General features: G+C 34.8%; 1 protein-coding gene across 1 annotated transcript in view; it reads right to left on the reverse strand.

Annotated features, from left to right (window-relative positions):
- Window positions 1-23718, reverse strand: part of LOC145717737 (cilia- and flagella-associated protein 47-like) — a 187904-nt gene that overhangs the window by 1287 nt on the left and 162899 nt on the right. The window contains exon 17 of the mRNA XM_081807960.1: window positions 23009-23147. Within this exon, the coding sequence (XP_081664086.1) occupies window positions 23009-23147 (139 nt within the window). The remainder of the gene's footprint in view (window positions 1-23008; window positions 23148-23718) is intronic.

Below are 23718 nucleotides of genomic sequence, written 5' to 3' on the forward strand. Positions count from 1 at the left end.
TCTAGAGGGGAGGGAGGTAGGGGGATGGGTTAGCCTGGTGATGGGTATTAAAGAGGGCATTACTGAATGGAGCACTGGGTGTTATATGCAAACAATGAATCATGGAACACTACATCAAAAACTAATGATGTAATGTACAGTGATTAACATAATAAAAATAATAATAATAAAAAAATGAACTCAGAAAATTGAGGTTGTTATGAAGCAGAGTGACTGTTTCCCTTTTGCTTCTTTTACACAGATATATTGTCATAATGGCCTTTTTTTTTACTTAAAAGGTATACAAGGGCATAAGGAAACAGATCTTACTATTTTAGAAACTGAATCATATGCCATATATTTTTTGGTTGTAGCCATAAAAAAGTAACTTCAAGATATTAAAAAAAATCAAGATGCCCAGTGAAAACACAAAATAAAATTGAATGGCATTTTGAAGAAATTGATTTTGTAACTGTGTTATTTTTTTCCAAACGCCTACTGAAAGTATGAAGGTATGTTCCAAAATCAGTGGGGATTGAATTGAGAAAAAATTAATAAATGTAAAGAAATCAAGGAAGTGAGAACTGAGCTCCTAATTTATTACTTTGAGAAGGCTGAGTGAGACATAGATGCAATCTTGAACTTTTATCATAAACCGCATCAGGTTCAGCATATCTGTAAAATATTAACATTAGCATTATTATGGTCAGAGCCTATATAAATTAGGATATTACTCAAGACATTGGGGGAATGAATCATATTGGAATCTGAATTAAAATGGATATTCAGTGGGGCACCTGGGTGGCTCAGTTGGTTAAGGGTCTGCCTTGGGCTCAGGTCATGATCCCTGTATCCTGGGACTGAGCCCCGCAGTAGGATCCCTGCTCAGCGAGGAGCTTGATTCTTCCTCTCTCTGCCCCTGACTCATGCTCTGTCTCACTATCTTTCTCAAATAAATAAATAAAATCTTTTAAAAATCTTTTAAAAAAATGGATATTCAGTAGGATGTAACATGCATATTCTTTCCGCCTTCTGACAGTAAACATGGGCCTTGGTTGATGTCTCCAATTAACTAAATAAATGCAGGCGGTTCCAATTAGATTTTGAAAGAAAGTAGACCAAGGAAAGTAATTTTTCAATTTAGACAAATAATCATGATGGCATTCTTCCAGAAAACTCATACATTTCATTTTATATCTTTATTGTTTTCCTTCATGAATACATCCAAAATTTTCAGACTTTTAAAACTGTAGTCTAACTGATGATTGAATTATATAATTGCATCTGTCAAAAGCAGTCTCAAATGAAGGATGGAATTTGTGTTATTGTGAATTAAAATGCTTTAGTTCCTATGTTTTCATTAAATTAAATACAGGATAATATTACACAGTGATTAATTAACAAGGACAGAATACGATGGCTCAGTTACTCTGAATTCTATGAATTATTTATTTCCTGCAACCAGGAAAGAATAAAGATAATTTTACTCATTAAAGGCCCATACAGGTTATGAAATCAGTTCACTTTCTCATATTTTAGGTAGCAACTCTTGCATCTCTTTAGTTAATTTTCACCTATAAGGGAAACATGTTGTAGATGATCTAAAACAGATCTGCAATAACAAAGACTGTGGGCAAAAGCCCAAGTATTGTGTAGGCCAGAGGTACATATAAAACTGGATGAAGGAGAATTGATTTCCTGTTTAAGAGGTAGTTTTTCTCAGAGTAAACAAGTATGATATTAAAATTTCTTGCCTGCCAATAAACAGAAAGTCATTTTTGCACTCCTGATTGTAAAGGAGAAGGTTATACAGGCCAATCAGTAAAGAATATTTAATAAATTATTAGAAGAGCAGAGTTCTAATCATGCCCATAACTGTGTTTATTTGTAGCTGATTAATCCACTAGAAAATTCTGTTGATTGCAATAAACAATTTACTTTGAAAAGACTCTGAATACTGATATAATGGTTTTATGCAGTAAAGAAGAATACAAATAGATACTTTAAAGAACTATGACTAAACTTTAAAAAATGTTTTTGAAAGAGTTTTACAAGATTTCTCAATAGAAATCGCAAATAATTATATATGCTAGTATTCACCAGAAACCTAAGAAATACACCAAGCTTTTGTTTTGTCCCTAAGTACATTTCAAGGCAAATTTATATTAAATAATTACTGTTACTTATTGTCATGGAAATCAAAGTACTTGGGGATTTCATTCTTTTAGAGCATACTTGTTAAGCATCTCTTATATGTCTGGCACTGACCAAGACAGTCCTAGTCCCTGTCTTCATTGAACTCAGGCTAATGGAGACAGCAGGCATTACATGACAAGACTCATAATCAAACTTCTGAAAACTAAAATCAAAGAAAACATTTTGAAAGAGCCTAGAGAAAATGAAATGTTACCTATAGGGGAACAATTCTAATGACAGCTCATTTCTCCTCAGAAACTATGCAAGCCAGAAGAAAGTGGCACAATATTTTTCAACTGATGAGAGAAAAGAATTCTGAACCATGCATTCTATATCAAGCAAAAATATTTTTCAATAATGAAGGGGGAATAAAGACAATATGAGATTAAGGAAAGCTAAGAGAATGTGTCACTAACAGAGCTAACATTATAGAATAGCTAAAAGAAGTTCTCTTAACAAAAAGAAATGAAAATAGAAGGAAGCTGGTACTTCAGAGGGAAAGAAAGACAATGGAATGGGTAAAAATAGGAGTAAGTATAACAGACTATCCTTCTCATGAGTTTTTTTTTAAAGATTTTATTTATGTATTTGAAAGAGAGAGAGAAAAAACGAGTGGGGGAGGGGCAGAGGGAGAAGGAGAAGCAGACTCCCTGCTGAGCAGGGAGCTGACTGCAGGGCTAGATCCCAGGACTCTGAGATTATGACCTGAGCTGAAGGCAGACGCTTAACCGACTGAGACACCCAGGTGCCCTTTATGAGTTTTTATAATTATATTTTACACTTGAAGCAAAAATTACAGCATTATTAGACATGGTGCTCAATATATGTGGTGAAAATATTTAAGATATTTACATTTAAAAAGTGAGGAGGGTAAAGGAACCAATAGAAGTAAAGTCTATACATTTATCTTGAGGTAGCAAAATGTCTAATAGTAGACTGTGATTTATTGCACATGTATATGGTAATATTGACATCAACTACTAAAAACAAATTATACAATGACACATTTTTTAAAAAAAACTGTAGGCAAATAAAAATGGATTCTAAAAACAGTTCAGATTACCAATAGAAAGGCAAAAAAAGAGAAACATAGGAAAGAAATAAAATGAACAAACAGAATGAACAATAAAATGGTGGAAATAAACCTAATATATTAATCATTACTTTAGATATTAGTATGTAAATTCACACCAAGGGAAGATAAGAGATTGGCAAAATGAATCAAAAATAGATGATCAAACTACATGCTGTCTACAAGAAATACACTTCAAATTAATGACATAGGTTAAAAGTAAAAGGATGAAAAACATTACACCATGCAAATATTTATTTTTTAAAAAGCAAGAGTAAAGCAGTAGTGAATATATGAATATCAGATAAAATAGACTTCAAAGCAATACATTTATCAAAGAGAGATGTATCATGATAAAGAGTAATGCACTAAGTATCAGAACTTTAAATATACATATAGCAAAAGCAGAGTTTGAAAAAGAAATAGATATTGGGGCACCTGGGTGGTTCAGTCTGTTGAGTGTCTGACTCTTGATTTTGTCTCAGGTCACAATCTCAGGGTCGTGGGATCTGCGCTCAGCACAGAGTCTGCTTGTCCCTCTCCCACTGTTTCCCCCACCTCCCCGCTTGCACTCTCTCTCAAATAAATAAAAATAAATAAAATCAATAAAATCTTTAAAAAAAGAAATAGATAAATCTACAATTATGTCTAGAGATTTCAACACTACCCCCTCATCAATGTTTAGAACTATGGGGCAAAGAATCATCAATTAAACAAAGGAATTGAACAATATGATCAACCTACAAGCTCTAATAGATATTTACAGAACATTCCATCCAACAAAAGAAAAATATTCTTTTCAATAAATATAAAAATGATTTAAATCAGAGTAGGTTCTCTGACCATAACAGAATCAAACTGGAAATCAATAACAGAAAGATAACAGAAATCTGAAATATTTGTAAATTAAACAATACTTTTCTAAATAAAAGGGGAAGTCCAAAGGAAATAAAAAATACATTTAGAACTGAATAAATATGAAAATACAACTTATCAAAATCTATGAAATGCAGCTAAAGCAGTACCTAGAGGGAAATTTATCACAATAAATGCTTAAAATAGAACAAAGGAAGATCTCAAATCAATAATCTAAGCTCCCACTTCAAGAAACTAAAAAATGATTAAAATAGGAGCAACATCAGCAAGATGACTGAATAAGATGTCCCTCGCTCATATATTCCATAGCAATAATAATTTGGTATCCATCCACAGACAAAAGTACCTTTATGGGAGCTTCAGGATCCAGGTAGAAATTGTGAATGAAACTCTAGTGTAGTCTAAAACTGAGCACAGCCATTTTGAGAATGCAGTTCCATATCCTGGTGACTGACTTGCTTACTATGGTCATGGCTACAGGCAAGGGAACAGCTCCCTACCCCTGAGGATTGCCCCTGGCAGGGAAGCAGCTGGAAGAGCTGAGCACAGGGCTCTCAGAGGATATTAAAAGGACATGGATCCTTCTATGTCACAGACTCTGTCAAGAAGCCCACACAAAAGCCAACAGGGACGCTTCACCTGCAGATGTCCCAGCTGGCCCACAAGCATCCCTAGCACTCTGGGTGCCTCATGCCCACACATTCTCACCCCAGGGCTAGTTCCCTGTATGTGCTCCCCACTACTGTGGGTCTACGGGAAACCAGAAAGTCAAGCATTCAGCACCACCCTAGGGAAAGCAAAAAGGAGGCTGTCAGCTCTCAGAGTGGCTTGACAAGATGGACAGAATTTGGGATTAGAATAAGAGGTGTGGAGTAGCCACAGACACAGAAAAGCAATGAGAAAGACTCAGAATCCCAAGTAGGAGTGAAAGAGGCATTTCTTGCCTGAAACCATTCAGCAAAGACTGGGAGGAGGTGACTGCTACTTTAAATGAGAAACAGCAACAGGAGTAAGGAGACTGAATCGATGGCTAAAAACCTGCCAACAAAGAAAAGCCCAGGACCAAATGGTTTCACTGGTGAATTCTACCAAATATTTTAAAAAGAATCAATACCAATCTTTCTTAAATTTTTGCAAAATTTAAAAATTGTGAATGAAACTCTAGTGCAGTTCCAAAAGAGAAAGGAACATTCTCCAACTTATTTTATGAGATCAGCATTACCCTGATGGCAAAGCCAGAAAAGGACACTACCAGGAAAGAAAAGGTATAAAAATTCTTTTTTTTTTTTTAAAGATTTTATTTATTTGACAGAGACACAGAGAGAGCAGGAACACAAGCAGGGGGAGTGGGAGAGGGAGAGGGAGAAGCAGGGTCCCCGCTGAGCGGGGAGCCCGACGCGGGGCTCAATCCCAGGATGCTGGGATCATGACCTGAGCCGAAGGCAGACGCTTAACGACTGAGCCACCCAGGCGCCCCAAGGTATACAAATTCTTAACAAAAGACTAGCAAACTGAATTCAACAGTACATTAAAAGTTTCATATGCCACAATCAAGTGGGATTTATCTCTAGGATGCAAAAAGATGGTTCAAATAAACAAATTAATAAATATGACATACCACATTAACAGTGTGAAAAGATAAAACTTACATTATCATTTAGACAAATGCAAAAAAGCATTTGACAAAATTCAACATCCTTTCATGATAAAAACTCTCAACAAATTGAATTTAGAAGGAACATACCTCAACACAGTAAAGGCCATATATGACAAGCCCACAGCCAACATCATACTCAATGATAGGTTTTCCTGTAAGATCAGGAACAAGACAAAGGTGCCCATTCTCACTGCTTCTACTCAACACAGTACTGAAAGTCCATGCCAGAGTAAACAGATAAGAAAAAGAAATAAAAGGCATCCAAATCAGAAAAGAAGAAATAAAATTGTATCTATTCTTACAGATGATATGATCTTACATATAGAAAATCCCGAGAACTACACCAAAAAACCATTAGAAGCAATAAACAAAATTTTAAGGTTATAGGACACAAAACCAACATACAAAAATCAGTTGCATTTCCATATACTAACAACAAACTATCTGAAAAATAAAGAAAACTGTCTCGTTTTACAATAGCATCTAAAAGAATAAAATACTTAGTAATAAATTTAACCAAGGAGGTTAAAGATCTATGCACTGAAAACCCTAAGATTTTGATGAAAGAAATTGGAGACAAACAAATAGGAAGGTATACTGTGTTCAGGGGTCAGAGGAATTAATATTGTTAAAATATCCACACAACCAAAGTCATCTATAGAGTCCATGCAATCTCCATCAAAATCCCAATGGCATTTTTCATAGAAATAGAAAAAAATGAATCCTAAAATTTATATGGAACCACAAGAGATCCTGAATAGACAAAGCAATCTTGAGTAGAACAAACTGGAAGGGTAACACTTCTTTATTTCAAACAATATTACAAAGCTATGGTAATTAAAACAGTATGGCTCTGGCATAAAGACAGACACATACAAAAATAGAACAGGAATTGAGAACCCAGAAATAAACTCTCACATATGCAGTCAACTAACATTTGATAAAGGAACCAAGACTACTCCATGGGGAAAGAGCACAGTCTCTTAAATAATTCTGGGAAAACTGGATAAATTACATGCAAAAGAATGAAACTGGACACACCATTCATGAAAAATAAAAAAAAAAATGGATTAGAGACTTAATTTAAGACCTGAAACTATAAAACTCCTGAAAGAAAATATAGGGATAAAGCTCCTTGGCATCGGTCCTGGCAATGATTTTTTCAATATGACACCAAAAGCAAAAGCAATGAAAGCAAAAACAAACAAGTGGGACTAATGAAAACTACAAAATTTCTGCACAGCAAAATAAACAATCAACAAAATGAATAGGCAACCTGTGGAACTGGAGAAAATATTTACAAACCATCTATCTTTAAAGGGTTAATCACCAAAATATATAAGGAACTCATATGACTCAATAGCAAACAAATAATCTAGTTAAAATATGGGCAGAGAACCTGAATAGGCATTTTTCCAATAAAGACATACAAATGGCCAACACATACATGATGATTACTAACATTAGGAAAAAGCAAGTCAAAAAGACAATGAGATATTACCTCACACTTGTCAGTCTTGTCAAAAAGACAAGAGACAATAAGTGTTGGTGAGGATGTGGAGAAAGGGAACCTTTGAACACTGTTGGTGGGAATGTAAATTTTTACAACCACTATGGAAAACAGTATAAAGGTGCCTCAAAAAATTAAAAATAGAACTATTATATGATCCAGCAATTCCACTTCTGGGTATATAACCAAAATAAATGAAATCACTACTAGAAGAGATATTTGTATTCCCACCTTCATTGTAGCATTACTCACAAAATCTAAGACATGGATATAATCTAAGTATCTATTGACAGATGAATGGATAAAGAAAATGTGGTATATACTTACAATGGAATATTATTTAGTCATAAAAAGAGGAAATCCTGCCATTTTCAACAACATGGATATACCTTGAGGACATTATTCTAAGTAAAATAAGTTAGAGAAAGACAAATACTGTATGATCTCACTTATATGTGAAATCTAAAAAAGCTGAACTCAGAAACAGAGAGTAGAATGGTGGTTGTGGGGAGTTGGCAGATGGAAGAAATGGGAAGATGTTGGTCAAAGGGTACAACTTCCAATTAAAGATGAGTAAGTTCTCAGGATCGAATGTAATATTGTGACTATAGTTAAGAATACTGTAACATATACTTGAAAGTTGCTAATAGAATAGATCTTAAATGTTTTAACCATAATAAAAAAAAGATCAAAGTAAACCCACAGCAAGTAAAAGAAAACAAAAATAAGAGCAGAAATCAATTAAAATCAAAACAGAAAATCAATGAAACAAAAAGCTGATTCTTTTAAAAAGGTCAATAAAACTGACAAACTGTTAGCACAACTCATAATGATAAAAGAGAAGCTGCACATGACCAATCTGAGAAACAAAAGAGGGGACATCATATAGGCACTACAGATATCAGAAGAAAAATAAGGGAATATTATATAAATAACTACACAAATATGTGGTAACTTAGAAGAAAAGGAACAAATGATTAAGGAGCACGAGCCACTAAAACTCACACAATGAGAAATAAATAACACAAATATGTATACAACTATTAAAGTAATTAAATCAGTAATTTTAAAAAGCTTGTGAAAAAGAAATTTCCAGGCCCACATGATCTCATTGGGTAATTTTATCAATTATTTAAAGGAGAATTACAGCCAACTCTAAATAGTATCTTGCAAAAAATAGAAGAGGAAGGAACATTTCTGAAGCTCATTTTTTTGAGTACAGCATTACCCATTTAGTAAAATGAGACAGAGATAACACACTTATCATAATAGTAATGACAACAATAATAACAATTTATAAGTAAACTATAAGCCAATATTTCTCATAAACTTAGGCACAAAAACGCTGACCAAATTTTAGCAAACTTAACCCAGGAATGCATAAAAAGAAATATATACCAAGACCAAGTTGATATTATTCCAGAAATGTAAATTTAGTTCAATATTTGAAATTTGATCAATATAATCCACCATGTCAACAAGCCAAAGGAGAAAGATAGCAATGTAATATCAACTGGTGCAGAAAAATCATTTGACAAAATTCAACACCCATTCTTGATAAAGGCTCTTAGAAAATCAGAGTAGGGAAATTAGGAATCGTCTTCCACAAAATGTATGTTGAAGTCTTAACCCCCAGTGCCTGTCAATGTGACCTTATTTGAAAGTAGGGTCATCGCATATATAATCAAGTCAAGATGAGGATATTCTGAATTAGGGTGGGCTCTAATCCAATATGACAGATATCATTATGAGAAGAGATACAAAGAGAATGCCATGTGACATGGCACCAGAGATTGGACTGATGTGTCCACAAACCAAAGAAGCTCAAGGTTTACAGTCAACCCCAGAAGCAAAGAAAAAGGGATGGATCCAACTCTCCCCTAGAGTGTACAGTCCTGCCAACACCTTGATTTTGGACTTCTATTCTCCAGAGATGTGACAGAATAAATTTTTAATGTTTAAAGCCACCCAGATTGTGATAATTTGTTACAGCAGCTCTAGAAAACTACAGCAGAGGGGAAACAACTTTCTGAACTTGATGAGAATTCTCTGTAAAAATCCCACAGCTTACATCATATGTAATGACAAATGGCTGAATGCTTTCCATTTAAGTTTGGAAAAAAGGCAACAATGTCCACTCTCATCATTCTCATTCAGTATAGTACTGGAAGTCCTAGCCAGTGAAATAAGGCATAAAATGAAATAAAGTCATAATGACTGGAAATGAAGAAATATAACTGCGCTATTTATAAAAGACATGATTGTCTATGTAGAAAATGCCAAGGAATCAAAAAACAAAGCTTATAGCACAAATACCTTTCAGCAAATTCAGAGGACATGAGATAAACACATAGTATCAACTGTATTTTTATATATTAGCAATAAACATTTGGAGACTAATTAAAAACAATGTACCTTTTACAATCACTCCAAAATCACAGGTGATATAGTCCAACATCCGCCCAATATTGTGATGCCTTCTACCTTATAGGTAATTCTAGGGCTCATGATTGAACGATCTCTAACAAGGTGTAACATCTTGATCTCTAAATCCATTACTAAATTCATAGATATTATCTCTATGAAGGTTCCCTAACTATACACATCCCCTTTCTACTTCTCCCCCAAAATATTCAACCAATCCCTTATTGCCTAGACAACAGCAATAGCCAACTAACTAAATGATCTACCTCCATTCATATTTATCCTTTATATACATTTCAGCTAAGGTGTTCTTTTTCCAAATATATCACTTCTGTGATTGTAATACTTTAATGACTTTCCATTATTCTTTGGATAACGAGCAAACTTCTCAACATGGCCAATAAGAACTCTAACTGCTGGGGCGCCTGGGTGGCTCAGTCAGTTAAGCGACTGCCTTTGGCTCAGGTCATGATCCTGGAGTCCCAGGATCGAGTCCCGCATCGGGCTCCCTGCTCGGCGGGGAGTCTGCTTCTCCCTCTGACCCTCCTCCCTCTTGTGCTCTCTGTCTCTCATTCTCTCTCTCGCAAATAAATAAATAAAATCTTTAAAAAAAAAAAAAAAGAACTCTAACTGTAAGGGTTGGTTTGCTCAGATCTGCCCCAGCTTACTTTGTTGCCAAAGCTAATTATTAATTGAGTCCTTCATTCCAGTTTGGACAGTGAATTTGTGGCCATTCTACCTAAAAAGCCTTGTATTGTCTGACTCCAACTGACCTCTCCAGTATCTCCCTACCATGCTCTCTTATACCCATTTTCTCATCCACTCTGCAATTCCTTGGGCACCTGTTCATAGCTAGCTCTCTCCCGCTAAAGAATCTTTGCCCATATGTTTTTTTTTTTTTTTATGACTGCAATGCTCTTCCCTTCCTCCTCACCTTCTTACCTCTTATAAACCTTCAAACCTTGCCCCAGAGAAGTTTCCCTGGTCTCTATGACTTAGCCAAATCTCCTCATTATATGCATTCAGAACACCCTTAATTGTTGTCACAACAGATAAACTTTCATATTTGTCTAAATGTTTGTGTGATAAACATATCCACTGAAAACATGAATAATAAAAATAAAGGAATAAATGACTGAAAGAATATGTCCTATTACTGGTTTGAGGGATGAAACTATTTTTTTAGATAAGGACGTCATTTCTCTTCAGTTCCCATAGGGCAAGTTTATTTGTTATCTTTTGTTTTCTAGAACCTTGGTGAGAGATTTTAGGAGATCTCCTCATTCTGTTTTTCTCATACTTCCAGATACCCTTGAGACTTTTAGTGACCCTCTTATAATCTAAAATTCAGAATGGATAAGTTATTCATGTTTCTCTAACAAGCTGCACCATAGCATTATACCTCAAAATGTCCAGATTTCCCTTCCCTATTATTATAATTTCTCATACTCATGATTGCTACATAATTAAAGAGTTATCTCCATAAAGTTAAAACTAATTGCAGAGCATAGTATCCCTTCTGATAGCAGACCCATCAGTAAGACAGGTTACTTAAATATTCTTATCAAATATACCAAAAGAAGATATATGGATAACAGTTGACTCTACTCTGTCTTGCTTCTTTGCCGTTTTTATCATCTGCATAAGAAGGTTATCCCCCATGGCCAGTATCCTTCTATATGACCTATAATCTTCTTTCCATTCTCTTTTTTAAAACCTCAATCCAAAGTTCAACATGATGTTTCAACCTTTATGTTCCTAGATTTTCACAGGGGAATATATACCATATATATATATATATATATATATATAACAGAAGTCTTTGTTTGCACTTTGTCTTAGATACTTCTGAAAACAAAACAAAAACAAAAACGTATGCTTCTTACTGGCAAATTCTACCAAATATTTAAATAAGAAGTAATAATCAACTCTCTACAATCTCTTCTAAAAATAGAAGCAGAGGAAACATTTCCTAATTCATTTATGAGGCCAGCATTATCCTAATACCAAAGCAGGATACATACTTTGCAAGAAAGTAAAATTAAAAACCAATATGTCTCTTGAATATAGATGCAAAATTCCTTAACAAAATATCAGCAAATCAAATCCAACAATGTATAAAAAGAATTATATACCATAACCAAGTGGGATTTATTCCAGGTATGCAATGCTGCCTTAATGCTTGAAAATCAATTAATTTAATTTATCACATCAACAGTCTAAGAAGAGAAATCAAATGACCATTTCAACAGATACAGACAAAGCATCAGACAAAATCCAGTACCCATTCATGATAAAAACTCTTAGCAAACTAGGAATAAAAGTGAACTTCTTCAATTTTATTAAAAAACATCTATAAAAAAGCCTACAGCTAAAATCAAACTTAATGATGAAAAACTAGATGTCTCCTCCCTAACACTGAAAACAAGAAGAGGATATTCCCTCTCACCACTCCTATGCAAATTCATACCAGAAGTCCTAGATAGTATAATAAAACATGAAAAGGACATAAAAGCTCCGCAGATCAGAAAGGAAGAAATAAAAACTGTCCTTGGTTTTAGATGACATAATTATCTATGTACAAATCCTAAAGAACTGACCAAAAAATTGCCTGGAACTAATAAGCAATTACAGCAAAGTTGCAGGATACAAAATTAATTATAAAAATCAACCACTTTCCTATGTACCAGGAATTAACAACTGGAATTTGAAATTGAACACACAACACTATTTACATTAGCACTGAAAAATGACGTAAATAGATATAAATCTAACAATATATGTACCAGATCCAGATGAGGAAAACTACAATATTCTGATAAAGAAACAAAAGAAGAACTAAATAAATGGAGAGAGATTCCATGTTCATGACTAGGAAGTCTCAAGATATCAATTCCTCTAAACTTTATCTGTAGATTTAATTCAATCTCAATAAAAATATAAGAAAGTTATTTTGAGACATGTACAAACTGACTCTAAAGTTTATAGGAAAAAGCAAAAAACCTAAAATAGTTAACACAATAATGAAGAAGAAAGTTGTAGGATGCACACTACCTGATTTCAGATCTTACTATAAAAATTGACACATACATCAATGGAACAGAGTAGATAACCCAGATACAGGCTTGCATAAATACAGGCAACTGTTCTTTGACAAAGGAGTAAAGGTAATTTAATGGAGAAAGGAGTCTTTCAACAAATGGCACTATACAAATTGGAAACCAATATGCAATCAATCAATCAATCAATCAAGAACCTACATTCAAACCTTACACCTTTCAGAAAAATTAAGTCAATGTGGATGATAGGCCTAAATGTAAATGGCAAAACTATAAGATATCTAGAAGAGAACATACAAAAAAATAAAAGCAACTTTGTGTCTGGTGATGAGTTTTTAGATATAACACCAAAAGCATAACCCATGAAAGAAAAAATTGATTAGACTTTATTAAAATTAAAAAATTTTTCTCTGTGAAAGGCACTGTTAAGTGCATGAAAACACAAGCTACAGATTCGGAGAATATTTTTTCAGAACAAGTATCTGTAAAGGATTTATATGCAAAATTTACAAATGATTCTAAAAGCTCAACAAGAACAAAACCAAAAATCCAATTAAAACATAGGTAAAAGATCTTAATAAACTACTCATCAATGAAGATATACAAGTGTCAAATAAGCATATAACATGCTCAGTGTCATTAACATTAGGAAGCTGTAAATTAAAACAATGAGATACCACTATTAGAATGGCTACAATCCAAAAAACCTGACACTACCAAATGCTGGTGAAGATGTAGAACGACAGGAGATCTCATTCATTGCTGCTGGGGGTGCAAAATGGTAAAGCCACTTTAGAGGATAATTTGGCAGTTTCTTACATACCTAACCATATGCTTACTATACAATCCAGCATTTATAATACTAGGTGTTTATCCAAATGATTTGAAAACATACAACCATGCAAAAACCTGAGCAATACTTGCCCCAAACTAGAATCTACCAAGCTGTCCCTTATTCAGCTATAAAAAGAAATGAGGTAGGAAGCTACAAAAAGACACAGACCAACCTTTAATGCATATTGGTAGTGAAAGAGGCCAGTCTGAGAAAGCTACATAATATATGATCCAAGCCACATGACATTCTGGAAAAGATATAACTATAGAGTCAGTAAAAAAATCAGGGGTTGCCAAGGGCTCAGAAAGTAGGGAGGGATAAATAGGTAAAAGGTGGGGGATGTTAGGGTAGTGAAGATTATTCTGTATGATACTGTAATGTTGAACACACATTTGTCAAAATCCATGTAACTGTATAACACAAAAAGTAAACCCTAATGTAAACTATGGTCTTTAGTTAATAATAATATATCAATATGGGTTTGTCAATTGTAATAAATGTGAGACATTGATGCAAGGTGTTATTAAGAGGGGAAACTGTGCTGGGGTTTGGGAATGGGGTATACAGGAACTCTGTACTTTATGTGCAATTTTTCTGTATACTTAAAAAAAATGGCTCTAAAAATGAAGTCTTATTAAAAATGTATGCTTCAATATTGTCTATTCCCACCAAATCTCAATGGTATTATGCAATAAATTTCTGCCTCCTCACAGTAAAGATAATACTTTGCTTGTTCTCCATATGTTCTATATGGCTATCCTAACCAGCTGAAGACATGAATATTGTTTCTAATAATTTTCCTTCTTAATCTTATTCCTTCAATTAATATTTTTTTCTTTTTAAAACTAAGTCTTTTTTTCTCTCTTTTTTAAAGGTTGATTTATTTATTTGAGAGAGAGAGTGTATGAGTGGGGAGAGGGACAGCAGGAGAGAGAGAATCCTGAAGCAGACTCCCCGCTGGGTGTGGAGCCCAACATGGGGCTCAATCCCAGGACCTTGAGATCATAACCTGAGTTGAAATCAAGAGTCGAACGCTTAACCAACTGAGACACCCAGGTGCCCCTCCTTCAATTAATATTTATGTTCATGAGCTAGTTACTCTACTACTTGCCATGAATTTCCTGGCACAGACTACAATCCATTGCCCTTTCTTATATTACAGGGGCTGCTCTTAATAATTGGCCATTTTGACCTGGGTGGCTCAGATGGTTAAGCGTCTGCCTTTGGCTCGGGTCATGATCCCGGGGTCCTGGGATTGAGCCCCGCATCAGGCTCCCTGCTCGGCGGGAAGCCTGCTTCTCCCCTTCCCACTCCCCCTGCTTGTGTTCCCTCTCTCGCTGTGTCTCTCTCTGTCAGATAAATAAATAAAATCTTTAAAAAAAAAATAATTGGCCATTTTGCAGTACTGTACATATAAGACCCTCAGCAATCCCTTACTGCATGCTGTGAAGAAACAGATCATTATTCTTTATTCCTAAAGATTAAATTACTTAGCTTGATAATTTTATAGAAGAATTGAAAAATATAATTGCTTTACTCATTTCCTGACCCAAATGAGTTTAGTTCTATGACCACAAAAATTATTAATAGTGTCATTTATTGATTAAATCTCCTCTAAATAATTATCCATTATTTTAAAGCACCGTCTTGTGATGTAAGGTCTTATTTGCCACATATACAAAGTATGTTTTAAACTATTAACAAAGCTGCTGCTTTAACATAAAGCAATATGTATATCCCCTTCTTTACTGTAGAGAAACAGTAATATCTTTGGATTGTTATGAAACAGGTAGAGGATATTTTTTTGACTCAAGATTTGAGAATTTCACATCATGTTCCTCCCCCTTCCTTTTTTTCTCTTAACTAATCTCAATGACTACATTTTATGAGGAAACATTAGGGCTCTGCATGCCTATCAAACTTCCATCAGCAAATTACATTTCTTCCAGATAAATTGTTTCTTTTTTTTGAAGCTATTCACCCAAAAGCATATGTTTTAAAGTTGATCACTTGTGAATTTTGCTATCAAGATTTGCAACATCTTGATGTCACATGCATGCATTGACAAAGTGTTTTAAATGGCCATATTAATTTTCAATTATGGAAAATAAGATATTATATAGAGATATGATATATGTACTTATCAATAAGTACTAATGTAGACATCAAATTCTATATGGAACAGAAAATCAAAATAATGACACAATAAGATACAATCCATATATATCTATTTAATACTTTATTTTCTAACTTCTGTGATTTCTGAATAACTGACTAGGTGGATCCTTGAAATGTTTCTTTTTATTCTGATTTCATGAATTTATTCATTTACTCACTAATCAATCTTTACTGAAGCCCTAGATTATATAAAACACTTACTAAATGGTGATTTGGGGCTCTAGAATCTCATGTTCTTGAAGAATGAGAGATAAAGAAGATATCAAATATTTAATTGTTGACCACACAACAGACTTATGAGCACAGATGAATGGAACAAGGGAGATGTGCAATAACTATTGAATTAATGAATTAGAAATGGTCACCACGTCATTTTGCTCTTTCCCTCAGGCATGATGAATGAATAGAATAGTAGAATCCAGGAGCCCTGTGGTTCTCTAGTTAAGTACTTCTGAATGGATGCCAATTCTACAGTACCTGCTCCCAGTCTCCCCATGGTACTCCTAACTCCAGCCATTCTAACTACTTTCAATTCTTTCAATAGAACTCACTGTCTCATCCCCCTAGAACTTTGTATATATAATACCTTCCTCCTGGAACTCCTTCACTCCCTTCCCTAATCTGCATTGTAAATGACAACTTAACCTTCAAGACTGAGTTTAAAATGGGGTGCCTGGGTGGCTCAGTTGGTTAAGCATCTGCCTTCGGCTTGGGTCGTGATCTCCAGGTCCTGGGATTGAGCCCTGCATGGGGCTCCCTACTCAGCGGGGAGTCTGCCTCTCTCTCTCTCACTCTCTCCCTCTCACTCTCTCCCCCCCTGCCCCTCCCCACCGCTCATTCTCTCTCTCTCTCAAGTAAATAAATAAAATCTTAAACAAAAAGACTCAGTTTAAAATACCCATTGATTGAAATAATTTATTGTGCACCTAGGTAGAGAGTTTACGAAGAGGAATAAAACATGGTCCCATGGGGATCTCACTTTCTATAGAGTACAATATAATTGGAATAAAACACCACCTTTCCATATGCTTATTCCCTAATGATATGCAATAATGTTCTTTGAATTTGCCTGCAGAAATCAGCTCAGTGTCTTTTAGCTGATTTCACAATTAACTTAATATTTATTGAATACTAAATCTGATTCAAGCATTTACAGGAGAAAAACACATTAAGAATCTTATAACCCTCCAAAATAAATGACCATACTATGAATTTCATACTGGGTTTATATTTTGATATTAAGGTAGAATGTCATTTTGTTCTCTTGCATATAACAACAGTAATTTTTCTAAGAGAATACCTGTATTATACTGGCCTACCTGGAATATTTATCTTCGGAAATTTGTTGAATGAATAAAATGTATTAATTTTATTCTAAATTATTTTCCTAAGTTTGATTCATTACTAGATACCTAACAGGAACAAATTCTGAACAAAAGACACAGAAGAAATTGCAAAAAAAAAAAAAATCCTATATATTATGCCTAAGGAATATATATATATATATATATATGCAAACATGTATACATACATATGTATATGTGTGCATATATATATGCATATATATACATAAATGGTCAAGTAAGATTATATTTTGATGAGAAGAACAATTAGAATTTAGGAAAGTGGAGAGGAGATAAGAAAGGTATTTTAGAAGCAGACAGAAAGTGAATACAGGTGAGAAGTAATGGATAAGACACTCTGAGAATAGTGACTTTTTTTCCCTTAAGACTGAAGCAGAAGATCTGTTTTAGACAGTGGAAAGAAGAAATTGGAAAGGTCAGAGAGAGCTAGGACCATGAACAGCATGCATAATTTAGATGCCACTTTGGGTAAGCAACAGGAAACCATCAAATGCTTTTGACAAGGGAAGTCACATGTTAATAACATTGTTTTAAGGAGACTGGTTTTACTGCAATGTATAAAGTAGATTGGAATGAAAGGGACTACAGACAGAGAATCTAATGAGGTGATTTCAATTGCTCAAACATAAAGGAAAACCCATCCGAACTATTACTGAGCTAAAATATATATAAGTAGCAAAAGGTAACAACATTGGGTATAATAGAAAAATACAATTTGGGGAGTTTATTTCCACCTGTTTTTTTTTTTTTTTTTTGCCAATATTGCATTTGAAAAAATATTGGTTATGATAAAATCAGTTGAAACTATTTCACTAGTCCTGAAAAACTTTTTGAATGCATTAAATATGTTTACATTTAAACAAAAATATCTAATAATTTGAAATACCTTTGGATATTCAACTTCAAGACTTACTAGAAAGCTACAGTAATCAAGACAGTGTGGTATTGGCCAAAGAACAGGCAAATAGATCAGTGGAACAGAACAGAGAGCCTAGAAATAGACACACATACATATAGTCAACTGATCTTTGACAAAGGAGCAAAGGTAATACAATGGAGAAAAGAGAGTCTCTTCAACAAATGGTGCTGGAATAACTGGACATCCACATGCAAAAAAAAAAAAAAAAAAAGAATCTAGACACATACTTTACACCCACTACAAAAGTTAACTCAAAATGGAACATAAACCTAAATTCAAAACACAAAACTATGAAGCTAGTAGAAGATAACATAAAAGAAAACCTAGATGACCTTGGGAATGGTGATGCCTTATTAGATACAACAACAAAGACAAAATCCATGAAAGAAAAATTGGTAAGTTGGATCCTATTAACGTTAAAAACTTCTCCTCTGTGACGGACAATATCAAGAGAATTAGAACACAAGCTACAGACTGGGAGAAAGTATTTGTGAAAGACACATTTGATAATGGACTGTTACGCATTATATGCAGAGAACTCTTAAAACTCAACAATAAAAAAAAAAAAACAAACCCAAACAACCCAACTTAAAAATGGGCCAAAGACCTTATCACACACCTCACCAAAGAAGGTATACAGATGTCAAGTAAGCATTTGAAAAGATATATTGTGTACCATGTCATTAGGGAAATGCAAACCAAAACTACAATGAGATACCACTACACTTCTTTTAAAATGGCCAAAATCCAGAACACTGATAGCATCATATGCTGACAAGGGTATAGAGCAACAGGAACTGTCATTCATAATTGGTGAGAGTACAAAATGGCACAGCCATTTAGGAAGACAGTTTGGCAATTTCTTACAAAACTAGACATAACCTTACCATAGGATCCGGCAATCATGCTCCTGGGTGTTTACCCCAAAGACTTGAAAACTTATATCCACAAAAAACCTGTACCCAGATGTTTATAGCAGCTTTGTTCACAACTGCCAAAACTTGGAAGCAACCAAGACATCCTTCAGCAGGTGAATGGGTAAATAAGCTGTGGTACCTCCAGACAGTGGAATATTACTCAATGCTAAAAAAAATGAGCTATCAAGCCATGAAAAGACATGGATAAACCTCACATGCGTATCATCAAGTAAAAGAAGCCAGTTTTAAAAGGCTATATACCATATGATTCCAATTATATAACATTCTGAAAAAGTCTAAACTAGGAGACTAGGTTTCCAGGGGTGAGAGAGAGAGATGAATATAGAGAGCACTGAGGATTTTTTAGTGCAGTGAAAATACTCTGTATATTATAATGATGCATATATGTCATTGTTCTTTCCAAATTCATAGAATGTACAACACCAAGAATGAACCAACCCTAAGGTAAACTGTGGACTTTTGGTGATTTTGATGTGTCAATGTAGGTCCATCCTTGGTAAAAAATGTACCATTCCAGTGGGTGAAGTTGACAATCAGGAAGGCTATGCATGAGTGGGGGCAGGAGATAGATGAGAAATCTCTGCACCTTCTTCTCAAATTCTGTCATAAACCTAACACTGCTTAAAAAACAGTTTCTTTTTAAAGACTACATATTGGGTGATTTTATTTATATGTAATATCCAGAAAAGGCAAGATTTTAGAGACAGAAAGCAAATCACTGGTTGCCTGAGACTGGGGGTGGGAGCAGGGGTTGAATGCAAAGTGGCTTGAGGGATATTTTGGGGGAAATGGGAGAGTTCTAAACCTGGAATGTGGTTATGATTGCAAACTACAATTTTTCAAAGAAATTATTGAAATGTATACTTAACAATGAAATTTTACGGCATGTTTGTTGTATCTCAAAAACAGGTGTAAAATATATTTTACACATGAGATAGGTAAAAGTATTATGGTCATACTGCCCATGTTATCACAAGTATAACAAGGATAGCTATGGTGGAGCAGAATAATAATATAGAAAATATAACCAAAATAGGTTACCTGATCATCTCCACTTAGTTAAACCACTTCATAACCCCAAACCATTAAAGTTCACTGAAAATATTCCATTGATCTTTAAAATTTTTTTCTAGATATGTCTCCTGGGGCAAGGGAAATAAAAGCAAAAATAAACTATTGGGATTACATCAAAATAAAAAGCTTCTGCACAGAGAAGGAAACAATCAACAAAACCTACTGAATGGGAGATGGGAGATGGGAGATGGTATTTGCAAATGACATATCTAATAAAGGGTTAGTATCCAAAAATCTATAAAGAACTGGTACAATTCAACACCTAAAAAACAAATAATCTAATTAAAAAATGGCAAAAGTCCATTGAATAGACATTTCTCCAAAGAAGACATACAGATGGCCAACAGACACATGAAAAGATGCTCAACATCATGGGCGCCTGGGTGACTCAGTTGGTTGGGCGACTGCCTTCGGCTCAGGTCATGATCCTGGAGTCCCTGGATCGAGTCCCGCATCGGGCTCCCTGCTCGGCAGGGAGTCTGCTTCGTCCTCTGACCCTATCCCCTCTCATGTGTTCTCTTTCTCTCATTCTCTCTCTCTCAAATAAATAAATAAAATCTTTAAAAAAAAAAAAGAAAAGATGCTCAACATCAGGGAAATGCAAATCAAAACTACAATGAGATATTACCTCACACCTATCAGAATGGCTAAAATTAAAAACACAGGAAACAAGGGGTATTGATGAGGATGAGAGAAAGGGGAAACTTCTTTCACTGTTGGTGGGAATGCAAACTGGTGCAGCCACTCTGGAAAACAGTATGGAGGTCCCTCAAAAAGTTAAAAATAAGGGGTGCCTGGGTGGCTCAGTCAGTTAACGTCCAACTCCTGGTTTCAGCTCAGGTCATGATCTCAGGGTTCTGAGATGGAGCCCCATGTCAGTCTCCGCACTCACCGTGGAGTCTGCTTGAGACTCTCTCCCTTTCCCTCTCCCTCCTTCTCTGCCCCTCTCCCCACTTGTGTGCATGTGTGCTCTTTCTCTCTAAAATAAATAAATAAAATCTTTTTTTAAAAAGTTAAAAATAGAACTACCCTACGATCCAGCAATTGCACTACTAAGTATTTACCCAAAGGAGACAAAAATACTGATTCAAAGAGATACAGGCACCCTGATGTTTATAGCAGCATTATCAACAATAGCCAAATTATGGAAAGAGCCCAAATGTCCACTGACTGATGAATGGATAAAGAAGATGTGGTATATGCATACAATGGAATATAACTCAGCCATCAAAAAGAATTAAATCTTGGCATTTGCAAAGGTATGGATGGAGCTAGAGAGCATTATGCTAAGTGAAATAAGTCTGTCAGAGAAAGTCAAATACCATATGATCTCACCAGTATATGTAATTTAAGAAACAAAACAGATGAAATGGGGGAAATAAAAGAGAGGCAAACCAGGAAACAGACTCTTAACTATACAGAAAAAAACTGAGGGTTACTGGAGGGGGAGGTGGGTGGGGGGAATGGGTAAAATAGGTCATGGGGATTAAGGAATGCTCTTGTTGTGATGAGCATTAGGAATTATATGGAAGTGTTGAATCACTATATTGTACAGCTGAAATTAATATTACACTGTATGTTGACTAACTGGAATTTAATAAAAACTTGAAAAAAAAAAACTACAGTGAGATATCACCTTACACCTATCAGAATGGCTAAAATCAAAAACACAAGAAACAACACATGTTGGTGAGGATGTGGAGGAAAAGGAACCCTCGTGTACTGTTGGTGAGAATACAAACTGGTGTAGCCAGTGTGGAAGACAGTATGGAGGTTCCTCAAAAAGTTAAAAACAGAACTACTCTATGATCCAGTAATCACACTCCTAGGTATTTACCCAAAGAATACAAAAACACTAATCCAAAAGGATATACGTAGCCCTATGTTTATTTGTTTATTGCAACATTATTTACAATAGCCAAATGATGGAAGCAGCCCAAGTGTCCATTGATAGATAAATGAATAAAGAAGAAATGGTGTATACACACACACACACACACACACACACACACACACACTTCAGCCATAAAAAGAATGAAATTTTGCTATTTGCAATAGCAAGGATGGAGGAAGAGAGTATAACACAAAGTGAAATATGTCAGTCAGAGAAAGACAAATACCATATGATTTTATTAACATGTGGAATTTAAGAAACAAAACAAATGAACAAAGGAAAAAAACAGAGGCAAACCAAGAAACAGACTCTTAACTATAGAGAACAGACTGATGGTTACCAGAGGGGAGGGGAGGGGATGGGTAAAATAGGTGAAGGGGATCAAGAGTACACTTATTATGATGAGCATCGAGTAATGTACAGAATTGTTGATCACTATATTGTATGCCCCAAACTAATATAACACTGTATGTTAACTTTACTGGAATTAAAATAAAAAACTTAATGAGAGTGGGCTATAAAAATACATTAATAACATCCTTTGAAAAACAAATAGAGGGGCGCCTGGGTGGCTCAGTCAGTTAAGTGTCTGCCTCTTGGTTTCAGCTCAGGTCATGATCTCAGGGTCCTAAGATCGAGTCCCTCATCAGGCTCCACACTGAGCACAGAGTCTGCTTGAGATTCTCTCTCTCCCTCTGCCCCTGCCCCTGCTCATGTGCCCTCTTTCTCTCTCTCTCAAATAAATAAAATCTTAAGGAAAAAAGAAAAACAAATAGAAATATCATCCTAAATTTCAGTATCTATTTACTTTTGTTTCTTGTGTTTTTTTTTGGTCTTCACTTTGTAGGCTCTATTTTTCCAATTTTTAATTAAAAATTATGAAATATATTAAGCTTTGATTCATAAAATCAATACTTCTCTGGCTTAAACAGCAAAAGATGACATAATAGAATTTTCCATCTTAAATTTTTTTCTCAGTTCAGCATAAATTACATTCACAAAACCAGTTATATACTTTTGTTTGATATATTACCTCGTCTGACTTGTCAGCCTGAAGTCAACAATAGATTCCTTAAATAAACCAATGCCTTCAATATCAATGACATCATCCACATCAGGCTCAGTAGCAACCAACGTTATGGGAAACTTCCAAATCCCATCTGTTATGCACTCTATTTTCAGTGTAATTTGAGTCCTTAAATAGAAAAAGAGATTACAAAGGATACTACAGGAAAACAAGTAAAAAGAGAATACAATATAGCAGACCAATATCTAGGGTGGAAATGTAAGCAAACCTTGTGGTTTTGGTAAAAAATATTGGGACTTTTAATTCTTTTTTAAATTTTTTATTTATTTTTATTTTTTAAAAGATTTTATTTATTCATTTGAGAGAGAGAGAGAGATACAAAGGGAGCACAAGCAGGGGGAAAGGCAGAGAGAGAGGGAGAAGCAGACTCCTTGCTGAGCTGGGAGCCTGGAGTGGGGTTCCATGTGGGACTCAATGTGGGGCTCAATCCCAGGACCTGGAGATCATGACCTGAGCCGAAGGCAGATGCTTAACCATCTGAGCTACCAAGGCGTCCCTGGGACTTTAAATTCCTTAAAAAAATGCAGGTGACTGTGAATTACATTTTAGAAATAAATTTTAGGTCTTTGGTTATATTATCAATCTCCCTGTGAGGTAATTATTTTGTAGCCCATCTTATCTACTCTCTACTTATTTACTAAGTACCAGTAAAATAC

The sequence above is a fragment of the Leptonychotes weddellii genome, chromosome X (assembly GCF_054177405.1).
Source record: "Leptonychotes weddellii isolate Sample4059 chromosome X, ASM5417740v2, whole genome shotgun sequence".
NCBI lineage: Eukaryota > Metazoa > Chordata > Mammalia > Carnivora > Phocidae > Leptonychotes > Leptonychotes weddellii.